This window comes from Aegilops tauschii, chromosome 3 (assembly GCF_002575655.3).
Source record: "Aegilops tauschii subsp. strangulata cultivar AL8/78 chromosome 3, Aet v6.0, whole genome shotgun sequence".
Taxonomy (NCBI): Eukaryota; Viridiplantae; Streptophyta; class Magnoliopsida; order Poales; family Poaceae; genus Aegilops; species Aegilops tauschii.
The window spans coordinates 93,862,898-93,877,728 of record NC_053037.3 but is presented as its reverse complement, the minus strand read 5'-3'; the positions used below and the strand labels follow the sequence as shown (position 1 = coordinate 93,877,728).

The 14,831-nt window shown below is 49.1% G+C and overlaps 1 protein-coding gene across 2 annotated transcripts; it reads right to left on the bottom strand.

Annotated features, from left to right (window-relative positions):
- Positions 1-4,278: 4,278 nt before the first annotated feature.
- Positions 4,279-8,686, bottom strand: LOC109777211 (phospholipase D alpha 1). 2 transcript variants are annotated; one of them, XM_020335849.3, is made up of 4 exons: positions 8,377-8,686; positions 7,883-8,034; positions 5,461-7,357; positions 4,279-5,011 (listed from the first exon to the last, which is right to left on the bottom strand). In XM_020335849.3, the coding sequence occupies exons 2-4, from the start codon at positions 7,988-7,990 to the stop codon at positions 4,578-4,580; spliced, it is 2,439 nt and encodes an 812-aa protein (XP_020191438.1). In that variant the 5' UTR covers positions 7,991-8,034; positions 8,377-8,686; the 3' UTR covers positions 4,279-4,577. The 2 variants fall into 2 exon arrangements, with proteins under 2 accessions (XP_020191438.1, XP_040259503.1); XM_040403569.3 differs by having other exon boundaries at positions 8,251-8,447.
- Positions 8,687-14,831: the final 6,145 nt, after the last annotated feature.

Genomic DNA, 14,831 nt, shown 5'->3' with positions numbered 1-14,831 from the left:
CAGCTTTGCATTGCTCGCGAACAGGCCGGACAGAGCGGCGAGGATCATGAGGTGCTCTTCGTCCTGGGTGTCGGCCTCGGCTTCCTCCTCCAGCAGCGCCGCGAATGCCTCCTCGTTGTCAGAGTCCATCGACGAACAGGCAAATCGCCGAACACCTTGCGGGCATGGTAGGTGCGCAGCCGCCGGTACCCCGCCTACATGGCTGAAGCGCTGGAAAGCTCGCCCAGGAGCGGGATGGAGGCTGCCACGGCGAAACCCTCTCTTTCCGGCGAGGAAATGGCCTTTCTAGCGGCGGACCAGCGGCGAAAGGGCAAGTGCCGCCCTACAGCGCGCGGGGGCGAATGGGCGGGGAAAAGTCTTTTTCGCCTGACAGTGGTGGCCCACGCATCACTTTTCCTTCCGCCAGAGCCCCAAGCGCCCCCAGTGCGCTGGGTTCGGTCTCGGATCGCCGGGCCAAAAAATGGGTCAAACCGGCGCAATTCAGCATGGGGGAGAGGGCAACTGAGGTTTTTTTGGGCACCGGCGAAAACAATTGCGTCCTGGGAGGCATATTGGGGGCGCAGACCGCAGAGTGGAGATGCTCTGAACCAGCACCACCAACATCGGAGATAGACGCCGGCGATGGATCGGCGCCGGCCCTCAAAATTGCCTAAGCTCTCGTACCGGTTCACAGAGTAGATTATTTTAAAACTACTGTGTGCCTATGTATGCTGGTGTGTATGAACTCGCTCATTGTGCAGGCACCTGTGGGTGTGCGCATACATAATATTTCTATTTCTATTTTCATTTCCTTTAGTCCATGATTCTAATATCAGGAGGCGCTCGTACTCAGCTGCTGCTAGGGTTCCTTCTGCCTTCCGGCGGCACCTGCGCCGGTCTGCCTCGTCTCCTGTGGTTTTAAGGCCATGGAGGCGTGGTGGATCTCGGACCTTGCCGGTGGAAGGGCTTCGTTTCTAGATGTTTTATGAGTTTTCTTAGGGTTTATGTTCTGCTCAGAGAGATGAGACGGCGGCGGCTCTCTGAAGATGAAATAAGGTTCTCCTCGCCCAACCCCGTTCTGGTGGTGCTTCTAGCGTCATCGAAGGGCGTGTGGAGATTTGTCTCCGGCGGATCTCAGGGGATTCGGTCGGCGTTTGTATTCGGTGGATCCACATGGATCTGGTCTTTGTTCGTGTGTCTACAGGTTGGATCCTTCCAATCTAAATTTCTCTTCAACGGCGGCGGTTGCTATTCTGATGCGCTGGTCCTATAGGGCCTTAACACGACGACTTCCCGACTGTATACTACAACAAGTTTTGCCCGACTCCAGGGAGGGAGGGGCGATGACAGCGGCGCGCCTTCGGCTCGCTCCAGTGCTTGTAGTCGTCGCTAGGTGGTCTACGGATCTGGATGTAATTTTTATTATTTCTGGTATTCGTTGTACTGTCATGATTGATGATGAATAGATTGAAAGTTTTCTCGCAAAGAAAAAACCAAAAATGATAGTTGTGGCACTTATAAGCGAGTCACACTCATTTTTTGATAAAGGGAATATATTAATATCGCGAAGATACCAATTACACCCGGCCTCTGCAACAACGCAATACCCTAATGGCATTACGGATGCACACATCCAAAAAAGAAAAATAAGCTAAAAAAGAAAAGCCCCGCTACAGAATTCCAGTCCATGCAGCAACAGTACAACCACCACCAAAACAACACCTAAAGTCCAAATTCTCCAAAAGTGACGCCTGAAAGAAGGAAACAATGCACAAACACCGTCGTCACCCGATCGTAGATCTTGGGGTTTTCACCCCGAAGATAGTCCCCGCTCTCAAAACAATGCCTTTGATAAGACCATTGCCAGGCACAACCAATTAAGACCAGACCTTGGATTTTTCACCCTGAGAGGTAAGACTTTGAACTGCACCTGTGCTGCCGCCCCCACTTACATACCGCTGCTACAAAATCCGAAACTCCAAGCAAGTTCCTCATCGCCACAAAGACTCCAATCACCATTACCAGTCCTCCGATCTCGGCTTCCATGATATTCTCCACCTCTGACTTTCCCATGGAACTAAACATATCCCATGATGGCAACAGATAGCAGAGCTTCGCACCACTCCCTCCTTAACGGAGAACCAGTGGCACGACCAAATCTCACCCGATCCAACAATCTCCAGGCATAACACGCCCATGGGAGTTCGCCGGCGGAGCCTTCCGGAACCCGACACTCTGACCAGATCAAGAAGGACAAGCATCAGGCAGATCTTCGTCTTGTCACTTGAGGAACCCTAGGACCGCCCCCTTAAATCAGGCCGAGCCTGCAGCCCCCACGCCGCCGCGGCACCCCGGATCAGATCGGGGCGGTGCGCGGATCTGGCGTCGCATCGGGAGCAGTAGGGGCGTCGGGAGCAGGCCACGCAAACGCCATGGCCGGCCGCCGCCTCGGCCTTGAATCTGAGGGGAAAACGCCACGCCGAGAAAGAGAGCTCGCCCCGCCGCCGCCGTCCACGGCACGGGCTTAGCCCGGTCGCCTCCTCCGGCGACGGCGAGGGGGAGATGGAGGGGAGGGGCTTGAGGTAGCCGGCGGCTAGGTCTCCCCCCGTGTCGCCCGTGAGAGCGACGCGGGGGTCGGACTGGGCAGGTAACACACTCATATAACATTTAACGTGTCATGCAAATTGTACAATTTAGATTTACCCTTAACTACTTCCGCAAAAAAAATTACCCTTATATTTTTTTGAGATAAACGAAAACTTTATTCATTAGAGATAAAAAGTACATCGTTTGTGAGGGTCATTACAATTTCATTTACAGGTTCCTCAAACCAATCAGAAATTAACGAAAATCTAGCTAAACTCGCAAGCTCATGAGCTACTTTATTTGCTTCTCTGTTACAGTGTTCGAATCTAGTAGCAACGAAGTCACAAGCATAATGAAAACAATCGTCGAAAATTGCCGCCGCCGCACCCGCCGACTGTCCTCCGTTCTTCATGGTATCAATCACCTCCAGGTTGTCCGAGTTAATAATAAGGCAATTACATCCCGCCCTTTGCGCCAATGTTATACCAAATTTAAGAGCTGAGGCTTGCGCCATCAACCCATCTGCGCAATAGTCAATCTTCCCGTTCCCTCCCGCGATAAACCTACCTTTTTCATCTCTCAAAACCGCCCCCATCGTGCCCCTAAGTAGGTCGTGGTCAAAAGAAGCGTCAACGTTAAGTTTCACAAAACCCCTAGGAGGACATGACCAACCCCCCTTTTTCATAGAAGCCTTGGGGGATGATGCATTTACGAAGTTTGACGTAAGGGCTAGAATCCCCATTGAAATTTGAAGTGCATTCTGAGTTGTCTCCTTGTGCACTAACTTTCGTCTTTTCCACCATAGATACCATGCTGAGACAGCAATCATTTCACGCACATTGTGATAACCCATTATCCTCAAATCTTGGTCTGGCAGAAGTAGTAGGTATTGCAGCACCGCCTCTCCAGCAAGGTCAACCTTGCAAGCTTTATCAATGATATCATCCATCCCCAGCCTTGTCCAAACCTCCTTTGCTCTACTGCAAAGGAAAAGCATATGCTTTGTATCTTCAGAACCCTCAGAGCAAGTAGGGCAAATGGGCGTGACCTTCATATGTCTATTTGCGAGCGTAACCTGACATGGAAGCGTTCCATGTAATGTACGCCATATAAAAAAATTGACTTTTGCCGGACACGATAACTTCTTACTCCAAGTAGGATTAACTGTGCTTCGCCCCATCCCATTAGAATGTCTTAGTCTACTTCCATATTGATGGTCCCACTCCACAAAATAAGCAGACCGAACCGAGAACATACCATTTTTCGTATAACTCCACAAAAAATTACCCTTATCTACTTATCTTCATTCTGGAAAACTAAATTTAATTTGTTCACAGACGCAGTCATTTTAACAGTGTACGATTAACCAACACTAATGGACACCGATTTAATTATCTCTAGTGGAACAGGTAGATATGTGTTAGACTCAACATGGGAAAAAAATGTGGAAACCGTTTTACATTAAAAAAATCATACAACTTATAAATAGTTTTTTTTTTAGAATGCTCTCATATCTTATACTCCCTCCGTTTCATAATCTTCTTGTCGTAGTTTTTGTTCAAATTGAGTCCAACTCGTCACAAGACCTATATGGCCATAAATCTTGCATTATAGAAATGGTAGAATTATACAGCTTGATTATTCAGTGGAAAAACCAAACATACAGCATACTGATACCACATTGGAAAAAAAAATCTAACTACATATTCATCATACAATAAGAAACACGCGTTAACTTTATTGTCCAACATTAAAGATCCAAGTAGGTATGACGAGCGTAAGCAACTAAACATTGACAATTTATAATTAAACAGTAATACAGACAGCAGAAACCGTGTAAAGTATCAGCAATCCTCCTAGTCACTACCGTGGTTCTCAACCATGCACACCACTGCGCTTATTAACTGCCCCACAACTATAACAGCCTGCTATTTTCTGAAACACAAGTTCTGAATCACCAAAGGAACCACCAAACTGAGGCCACACACAGGAAATGCAGGATGCGATCTTATCTATGTGGTGAGGATGGGGGGAAGGTAGTCCGACTTGGTGCCGAGGATGCGGGCCCGGGTGTCGGGGAAGAACTCCATGCCCGGCAGCTCCGTCACCACGCCGTCGCTGGCGACGCCGATGGGGTAGCTCAGCAGGTGGCCGGGGAGGTCCTGCTCCAGGTCGTCGCTCGAGTACATGTCCCAGTACTTATCGGCGATCCTGTTCACCTTCTGCACGCAATCGACGCTCTCCGGGCGCTGGAACACGTCGTCCAGCATGCCCAGGTGCTCGTACCACAGCGCCATCCGGAAGCCGTGGATCTGGCCCCGGGCCGGCTCCCTGTTGGCTAGATGGTATGGCTGGTAAGCGCCCATGGCAATCTCGGAGTCCCGGGCGCCGTCCATTGACCTTTGGTTGATGTTTGCAGAACCAATGATGATGTACTCGTCATCAACTGAGAATGGAAGAGGTGAAGTTAGTAGCTGGGCTAAATAACACAAGAGAACAATATAATCGGTTGCTCAATGATTTGCCAACAGGAGTAACTAACCAGCGATAGTTTTTTTTTCTGTTGATTTTAAGAGACAAATCAAGAGCAAGAATGCAATCTTCAAAGGCAATATATAACTGTAAGATGCATATGACAAGTACATTCTGGATATTCAATTCTTTGTGCGAATTAAAAACTGAAGCCTCTGCCTGATCTTTGAAGGAAACAGAATTTGAGTTGCGATCAGTTTTCCCAGTGAACGAGTATGGAAGTATGGATGAACACATGCAAACATTAGAAAATGTGCCGCTTCAACATGCTTTAGTATAGATATAGAAAAGATCATGCAACCCATTCAAAACCCTGATACTGAAATATAATGCAACCCACAGTAAGTAGAACTGAGGGAGTACCTATCATCATTTTGGTATGAACGTAGATCATGAACCTCCTAGCCTCTTGAGCGCGGACGTAATCAGTATCAGGTTCTGGCTGCTCCTGGGGTTCATATTCCCCATCCTGCTTGACCTCACGGTTACCTAGGCAGAAGAAAGTGAGGTATTCCTTGGGGTTTGCTTCAATTCCCTTTGCCTCGAGAGCTTGTGTGATGTCAGTGTACATCATCTCCATTGTTCTCCTTTGCCAGTCCAGAATTGCTTGTACAGATGCACTCTCTGGCATGCCCTCAGGCCACATTGGCACCACAACATAAACAGTAAACCGTTCTCCGGCTTCAATCTTACTGACAATCTTCAACGAAAGCTCCTTAGGAATCACATGCAGAGCACCAATTTCTTCAGGCTTGATTCCTTCAGGTTTCCAGCAGTAGGAACTTCCAAGGAAGTATTGGTTCTCAATGTAGATGAAGTCCTTTGCCCGCCGGATGGCATTTATGTATGCATCCTGGATGCTCCTGTCAATGATTTGATCCTTTCCACTTACAAGCCCAGCCCTTGCAGCTTCCTCAGGAGTATCAGGGAAGCCAAAAGCAGCACCACCATCAATAGATCTGAAGAGCTGGACATTCCATGTATCTCTGTCCTCTGGGAACATGACAGGAGAAGGGGGGATAATTATGTCAGAGAGATCCCTGAGCTGCACGAGAAGATCTTTGCCACCCTGCTTTCTCCATCTCTGCTCGAAATTGTAAAGAACATCCCAGGCAATTGGACCTTCCAATCGGGAATGAATATCATGCCATGGCTCTCTTGGGCCACCTTTGGTGATGGATGCAGTCGCAAAGTTAGGCTGGTGGAAGTCATCATGGTGGACAGTGTCAAGTGTCCTAAACAAGGAGTGGTACTGAGTGTCATATCTTCCGTCGCAGAGGTCAATGCCACCAACGAAGCTGAGTATCCTCCTTTGCTCGGAGCCCTGGCTTGGCAACGCATCGTCAACACATACTATCTTCTGATGGTGAGTGAACATGGTTGAGATCTGCAGATCCTGAACAATGCTGCCTGAATCATCGGGGTTACGAGGGCACAGAACACAGTGCACATCCGTGCCTTGGAAGTAATTTGCAGTCTCCTCATCATGGGTGGCCATCAAGCCATCTCTCTTCAGCAAGCCAACTGAAGTTCTATCATCCCACACTAGCATAAGGACCCGGACACCTTCGCTGGCCTTCCTCTTGAGTAACTCTCCGAGAGTGACATCTCCTCCAGGTTTGGGGCGATTGGTGTCCCTAATCAAGGTGATCTCAGTGTGCACAGACCAGCCGGTGATGTAAATCAAATGCTGAGCATTGCTTATGGCATCAAAGATATCCTCCCAACATCTGGCAGGCTCATAGTTCTTGCCATCCGCAAGCGGAATCTTGGGGATAAAGTTGTCTGGGACATGAGCATCTTGGTACAATCTAACATTGCATCCTTGCCTCTGCGAAAAGAAGGTGTAAGGAACACCAGGAAACTTGACACTCCGGACACCCCTCGCCCAGTTGCGGTCCTTGTCAACGCCAAAGTACTGAAGCTTCACATGGATCTTGCTCTCACCAACAGGCTCCCGGTTGTCATCACAGATTTCAAGCCACCTGTCGATCTCCTCTCCTCCCAGGAGCTCTCCGACAGGCAGGTACGCCCTTCCAATGAGCGTCGCCCCGATCGCGTTGTCGGCCTTCATCGTGAAGATCACATCGGCGGCAAGGTGCGCACAGTAGATGTGGAACGACTCGTACCAGCGAGGGTTGACCGGCTCGTTGCCCAACATCCTGGTACGCCCAACACGAGCTTTCTCAAGATCAATGGTTGCATATAGCTTGGAGCTTCCTTTGCCAACACCGACGGTTTCTTCAATCCCCTCCACAAACTGTCAAGATAAACTTGATGTGTTAGAACATGAAGAGTCATATCATGGACATGACTACAGAAACACACATCGCATACACCAAACTGTGAACCGAGACAAACAGTTCAGGGAATGAAGATGTAACCATGATCAGGCCTAACCCACCTTTAAATTACTGGGAAACTATCATAATCATCTACGACCTCTGTTCCTCAATATAAGACGTTTTGGCAGTTCAATATAAACCGGTAACACGTCTTACGTTTAGAAACAGTGGTGGTATCAACTATGGTAGGCGCAAGCACAGGCAAACTCTAGCAATGATTCTGGATTTAAAAAAACGCAGTGATTCTCTGTATTTTCGGTTACTTTTTATACTAGTAAAAAATGGCTTCCTAACCGCACCATTTTACCATGTGCTAGTGTAGACTAGCACGTCTCGTCGTGCGTGGTAACGATCAATTGATTCGGCTTGGACGGAAAGAGAAAAAATGAAGGGAGAAATCAGAAATGATCCGTGAGTGGGACTGTACTGTAGGAGGTTACCTTGCGGATGAACTTGGGGGCGCCGCCGCTGGCGCGGCCGGGGTGGGAGAGCGACGAGGCCTCGAAGATGGTGACGTGGAGGTTCCCATGGAGCAAGATCTGAGCCATGGCGACCGAAGGACCCCTCCTCCGCGCTCCTGCTGGTCACCTGCCTGCACACAATCCGAGATAGCAGTTAGCTCCCGAAACAAGGGGAAACAACAGGAAAGCGCGCGGACCGGTCGCGACCGCCACCGGCAGTCAAAACCAGAGCGGCAGCAAGCAAGCAAGCAAACGAACAGCAGCGCCCGCGCACAGACTACGTCCAGCCCGCCATAGCCGCAGCAGCACAAGCAGAGACCGACCAGTGAACAGAAGCAGAAACGCACCGCACCGACAGCCAGGAAGCGAAACCGGCGGATCTGGCCGAGAGAGAAGCGGCAGGCACGTATGGCACTACCGCCGCCGCCGCACTAAGCTTAAGCGGCGAGCAAGAGACGGATAGAGAGGCTTACCACCACCGTCCACCGCCGAGGAGAGCCTGCCTGCGTGGTGAAGAGGACAAGAGAGGGGACGGGAGACTATGAATCGGGAGGGAGGCAGATCCGATCGGGCGGTGATATACAACTGGAGCTGTAGAGTCTCTAGACGTGGGAAAAGAAAGAAAAGAGCGTCCGACGCGGCGATTTTTCTTTCCTTCTCTCCCTCCCTTTTTTTTTTCCTTTCATTTTCCTACTATAGTTTAGCTAGAGGGGCGCACGCGGCGGGCACGTCACGGGATAGTAGCGATCGGGGCCGGTTCCCCCGGATACGCGTCGTCTCCGCGGATCTCGAGACGGGAAATCAATCAATTAAGAATGGGATCGAAAATGGGGAGGGAGGGGAGCTATCCGTACTCCGCCCGTCGCGAGCAACTAGTTAATGGAAACCACCACGTCCCGATCAAATCATCCAACCCCGGTGGCCGCCGGTAGCATTCGTCATGATGGCCTCGTTTGTTTTTTAAGTTTCAGATCGCTAACCAGCTCACCGGGTTAAAGCATCACATCTCGTATTTTTTAAAATTTATTTCAGTCTTTTCATTTCAGTCTCGGATGTTCTCTCAGTGGAAGGAGAAATTCTCATCGACCACCAAGCGTCTGTGATGACTTTATCAATCTCAAAACGTTGTGTTGGCTCAGTATCTCGAATGTACTCATACATATAAGGTATATGCGGACTAGCTGATCAACCACCTCCTCATGCCTATACAGATATGGAATTTTGTGTATCTGAGCCCATACATAGAGACCCTTAACGACCACCGATGCAAGATCGTTCCTCCCGTCATAATACTCAATCAACAACTCTAGACTTTTGAATAGCCAAGGATCGTCATGGACAACGCGCTTCCAATCCCTGAGACGACAGAACATTTGAAAGACAAACAAGTTCTCGCCTGTCTCTGTGTACTTTGGCTCATGGGCCAAACTCCACACCGATTTTAGGGTTTCGAACATGGCCGAAGAACTAAAAAAAACGAACGAGACGTGTTCAAGCGCCTGATCACAAGCCATCTAGCTTCAGCCTCATATTGCTTTACTCCCTCCGCCCATGATCACCTAATCAAGTTCCCTCTCCTGCAGCTGCATGTTTTCTTATCATCTCTTCAAGATTCCACTCGGTCCAGCCCTCCGCAAAGGTAGCCGAACTCTCGCCCCTCTCGGCCATCGGGAGGAGAAGCCTTCCAACACACGTAAACTTGATCCCAAGGACCCGTGTGAGTCGCTAAGATCACAATAGCAGTAAACTCTCGTCGATGATTTGGGTCTCTGTTGGAGTAGGATTTTTTTTTTAACATTTGGAGGGAGTAGGTTAAAACCCTAAACAAGAGGGTCGCTTTTGGTGGAGGTTACACCATCAAGAGTCACATTTATGTTGAGTTTGGATATCTATGGCGGAGGAAGAATGATTTTACAAAATCATAAAATTATTCTAAATAAACAGGTCATGTTCGAAATGAAGTCACAAGACGCATTATTTCTAGGCTTCTAGCCCTAGTTCTCCGTACGATCCAGACCTCGGAGGTCACGGATTTATTACAGCCTGCCGATCCCGAGAATAGGCCGGCCGCCCAAGTGGCGAGAGCCTTGACTTGGCCGGCTTCGAGAAGGCGACCGTGCTGGCCGGTGGCGATCGTGCCGAGTGCCGACGTCGTGGGGCCTCCGCCCAAGGCTGGGAGCATCCACGCCCCTGCACGCAAGCAGTTGGACTTGGACCGAATGCCGCGCCTGGATGGATGGTCATGCACATCCCGTGCCGACACCTCGCCTTTACCTACTGTCATTTTCAGTCGTGAACTGATCTGTTTGGCTCGAGTAGTCTCTGAGTGTGTCCCTGTCGACGAATCGCAGTGCGCCACCTAGCAAGGTCATACCGAGATGTCGCTTTTTTCGCTGACGTGTCAGGAACCAGCACCAGCTGGAGGAAACGGTTTTGACCGATCCTCAAATATCTTCTACGGTCGAGATCTGCATGGCCAGGTGAGTCTGCCCCTCACGTTATCCTTTGGATCAGGGACGGTGCTAGGGGTATTCTTGGGTCTTCATGTGAATACCCATAATTTTTCAAAACAGTATTGATTTTGGTAAAAGAGTGACAATTTTTGAAAAATATCAATGATTTTGACAAAATGAATACACATGAATACCCGATTGCAAATTCCTGGAACCGTCACTGTTTTGAATCGTCAGCTTTCGTTACTGATTAATTTATAGACATCAGGGGTTGTGGCCCTTTTCATTCATGGTATCGAGTTGAGTAACTTTTTTTTACTGACATTGTAAGAGCATCTCCAACCGCCGTCCAACACGCCGCGGCGGGCAACGCTGGCTCCAGCGGCCGCGCTAAAATGCAGCGCGTGCAGCTCCAGCAGCGCGCGCAGCTCTCGCACAAACAACATATGCATTCCAAACACAAGTAAAAAGATCAAATACAAGCAAAATAAATCAACAATAAATAGTTCAATTTCGTTATTACAACTCAAACAAATAGTTTATCGTTCAATACAACAAATAGTTCAACAACACAACAAATAGTTCAACAATACAATATCAAACGCACAAATCATGATGCTCTTTGTCGCCCATTCCATGCCCACCATTCCTCAATGAGATCCTTCTGAAGATCATCATGCGCTGCGGGACGTCGGATGGCATGATAGGAGGCAACAAAACGGGACACCCTTTCAGCCCTCCGTCGCACTCGCACGGGATGTCCTAAGAGCTCATACTCAGAGTAGTCTACATCTTGGCCACGCTCATTCTCGATGATCATGTTGTGCATGATCACACAAGCGTGCACGATGTACCAAAGCATCTTTTGATCCCAAAATCTAGCCGGTCCTCTCATAATAGTAAATTGGGCTTGCAAAATCCCAAAAGCTCTCTCCACATCTTTTCTAGTCGCCGCCTGAGCATTGTGGAAATCAAGTTTTTTCTTACCTTCCGGTTTTTTCAACGGCTTCACAAATGTTTGCCACTTTGGGTAGATGCCATCCGCAAGATAATAGCCATAGTTGTATGTACGCCCATTTGCTACAAACTGCACCGGTGGCAAATCACAACTTGCAATCTTATTCATCAGTGGTGACCGGTTGACAACGTTGATGTCATTCAAAGATCCAGGCATTCCAAAGAAAGCATGTCAAATCCAAGTCTCTTGATCGGCCACCGCTTCAAGGATTATAGTGGAACCCTTTTTTTTGCCGTGAAATTGCCCATGCCATGCCTTTGGACAATTCTTCCAACTCCAATGCATGCAATCTATTGAGCCAAGCATACCTGTGAAGCCGCAAGCTTTGTTCATCTCTAATAGCCTTGCGGTGTCTTCAACATTGGGAGATCTCAAATACTCCAGGCCAAACACTTGGACAATTCCGACTGCGAAGCGCTTGACACACATGATGGCTTGGCTCTCGCCCATAGCCAAGTGATCATCAACTAGATCAGCCGGGATATTGTATGCCAACATACGCAAAGCGGCTGTCACCTTCTGAAAGGTGCTATGCCCGAGCTCTCTGGCGGCATTCCTCCTTTGCTGAAAAAACCGGTCATGGCTCGCTAGTTTCTCTGCAATGCGCCTGAACAACTCGGTGCTCATCCTAAACCGGCGACGAAAGTATGACTCGGGGTATGTGGTATTCTCTGCAAAATAATGCCTGATCAATCTGTTGTGGGCATCGATCCTATCCCTCCAAATTTTCTGCCGACCCATAACCAAACCACCGTGCTTCGGTTTTTTATTGATGTGCATAGTTAGGATCGTTGCAAGATCCTCCTCCTCTTCCATATCAAATTCTTCTTCGGAAGAATCATACAACGAACTCATCTACAATGTTTAATACTAGGCTATAAAAACTACAATCAACATGCACCAAATTCATGAAGTTTGAGCAATACATACCTTGCGGGCGTTTTGTCGAACACCTTGCGGGCGCCAAGCGGCAGCGAGCGGCTGCGTGCTGTTTGTCGGAGGACTGCCGCGCGCGAGGGGCAGCGGTGACTAGAGGGAGGCGGAGGAAGCCGCCGCGGCGCGGGGATAGGTCGGGGAAGCGCCGGAACGGTCGCCGGGTGGCGCGGGCGGCGGCGGCGCCACGGCTGGATGGGTAGGTGGAGTTGCGAGCGAGCGCTCGAGAGTCCAGCGTGCGGGAGCGGGCGCAGCAAGTAAGCGGCACGCGATAGCGTTTCGGCCCGCGCGCTGAACTAGATATGCCGCGCGCGCGGTTTTTTCGCCTCCACTGGAGCGCCCGGAGCGGTAGCGCATGCAAAACACACTGATTTTAGCGCGCGACGCTTATATAGTGTGGCTGTTGGAGATGCTCTAAAGCAAACTCAGACCAGAGCTTGAAAGCTCTTGGGAGTTTGGAGAAGGGAATCGACAACACAACCAGAGCTGCCCTATTTTTTGGTAATATAAGGAAGGATTTGCTTTTGTTTTGCCACACTTAGGGCTGCAAACTAGTCGAGTTCGAGCGAGTTGGACTTGGCTCAGCTCAACTCATATTCAAATTTGAGCGAGCTCAAACTAAGTGAAGCTCAAGATCGAGCTGTAGAATATGACTCGTGCAGAGCTTGTAACGATGCCGAGTCGATCTCGAGCTGGTTTCGAGCTAAATGTGAAGGAAATATGCCCTAGAGGCAATAATAAAGTTATTATTTATTTCCTTATATCATGATAAATGTTTATTATTCATGCTAGAATTGTATTAACCGGAAACATAATACATGTGTGAATACATAAACAAACATAGTGTCACTAGTATGCCTCTACTTGACTAGCTCGTTAATCGAAGATGGTTGAGTTTCCTAGCCATGGACATGAGTTGGCATTTGATTAACGGGATCACATCATTAGGAGAATGATGTGATTGACTTGACCCATTCCGTTAGCTTAGCACTTGATTGTTTAGTATGTTGCTATTGCTTTCGTCATGACTTATACATGTTCCTATGACTATGAGATTATGCAACTCCCGTTTACCGGAGGAACACTTTGTGTGCTACCAAATGTCACAACGTAACTGGGTGATTATAAAGGTGCTCTACAGGTGTCTCCGAAGGTACTTGTTGAGTTGGCGTATTTCGAGATTAGGATTTGTCACTCCGATTGTCGGAGAGGTATCTCTGGGCCCTCTCGGTAATGCACATCACTATAAGCCTTGCAAGCAATGTGACTAATGAGTTAGTTGCGGAATGATGCATTACATAACGAGTAAAGAGACTTGCCGGCAACGAGATTGAACTAGGTATTGAGATACCGACGATCGAATCTTGAGCAAGTAACATACCGATGACAAAGGGAACAACGTATGTTGTTATGCGGTTTGACCGATAAAGATCTTCATAGAATATGTAGGAGCCAATATGAGCATCCAGGTTCCGCTATTGGTTATTGACCGGAGACGTGTCTCGGTCATGTCTACATAGTTCTCGAACCCGTAGGGTCCACACGCTTAAAGTTTGGTGACGATCGGTAGTATGAGTTTTTGTGTTTTGATGTACCGAAGGTAGTTCGGAGTCCCGGATATGATCACGGACATGACGAGGAGTCTCGAAATGGTCAAGACGTAAACATCAATATATTGGACGACTATATTCGGACACCGGAAGTGTTCCGAGTGGTTTCGGAGAAAACCGGAGTGCCGGAGGGTTACCGGACCCCTCCCCCCGGGAGAAATAATGGGCCTTATGGGCCTTAGTGGAGAGAGAGAGGGCTGGCCTAGGGCAGGCCGCGTGCCCCTCCCCCACTGGTCCGAATTGGACTAGGAGAGGGGGGGGCGGTGCCCCCCTTTCCTTCTCCCTCTCCCCCTTCCTTTCCCCCTCCTAGTAGGAGTAGGAAAGAGGGGAGTCCTACTCCTACTAGGAGGAGGACTCCTCCTCCTGGCGCGCCATAGAGGGCCGGCCGGCCTCCCCCTTGCTCCTTTATATACGGGGGTAGGGGGCACCTCTAGACACACAAGTTGATCTATTGATCTATTCCAGCCGTGTGCGGTGCCCCCCTCCACCATATTCCACCACGGTCATATTGTAGCGATGCTTAGGCAAAGCCCTGCGTCGGTAGCAACATCACCACCGTCATCATGCCGTCGTGCTGACGGAACTCTCCCGTGAAGCTTTGCTGGATCGGAGTTCGCGGGACGTCATCGAGCTAAACGTGTGCTGAACTCGGAGGTGCCGTACGTTCGGTACTTGGATCGGTCGGATCGTGAAGACGTACGACTACATCAACCGCGTTGTGCTAACGCTTCTTCTTTCGGTCTACGAGGGTACGTGGACAACACTCTCCCCTCTCGTTGCTATGCATCACCGTGATCCTGCGTGTGCGTAGGATTTTTTTTGAAATTACTACGTTCCCCAACAAAATGAGCCCGTAAAAATTATAAATTTATGACGATTATTCCAACGAGATAAGGACACAAGACGACACAACT

What these genes read in the sequence shown, in the direction of transcription:
- LOC109777211 (XM_020335849.3), bottom strand. Translation starts at nt 7,990, where the DNA reads ATGGCTCAGATCTTGCTCCATGGGAACCTCCACGTCACCATCTTCGAG. An exon ending in CCCCCAAGTTCATCCGCAAG is followed by an intron (nt 7,358 to 7,882) that starts GTAACCTCCTAC and finishes TTATCTTGACAG; the next exon opens with TTTGTGGAGGGGATTGAAGA. An exon ending in TCATACCAAAATGATGATAG is followed by an intron (nt 5,012 to 5,460) that starts GTACTCCCTCAG and finishes TTCCATTCTCAG; the next exon opens with TTGATGACGAGTACATCATC.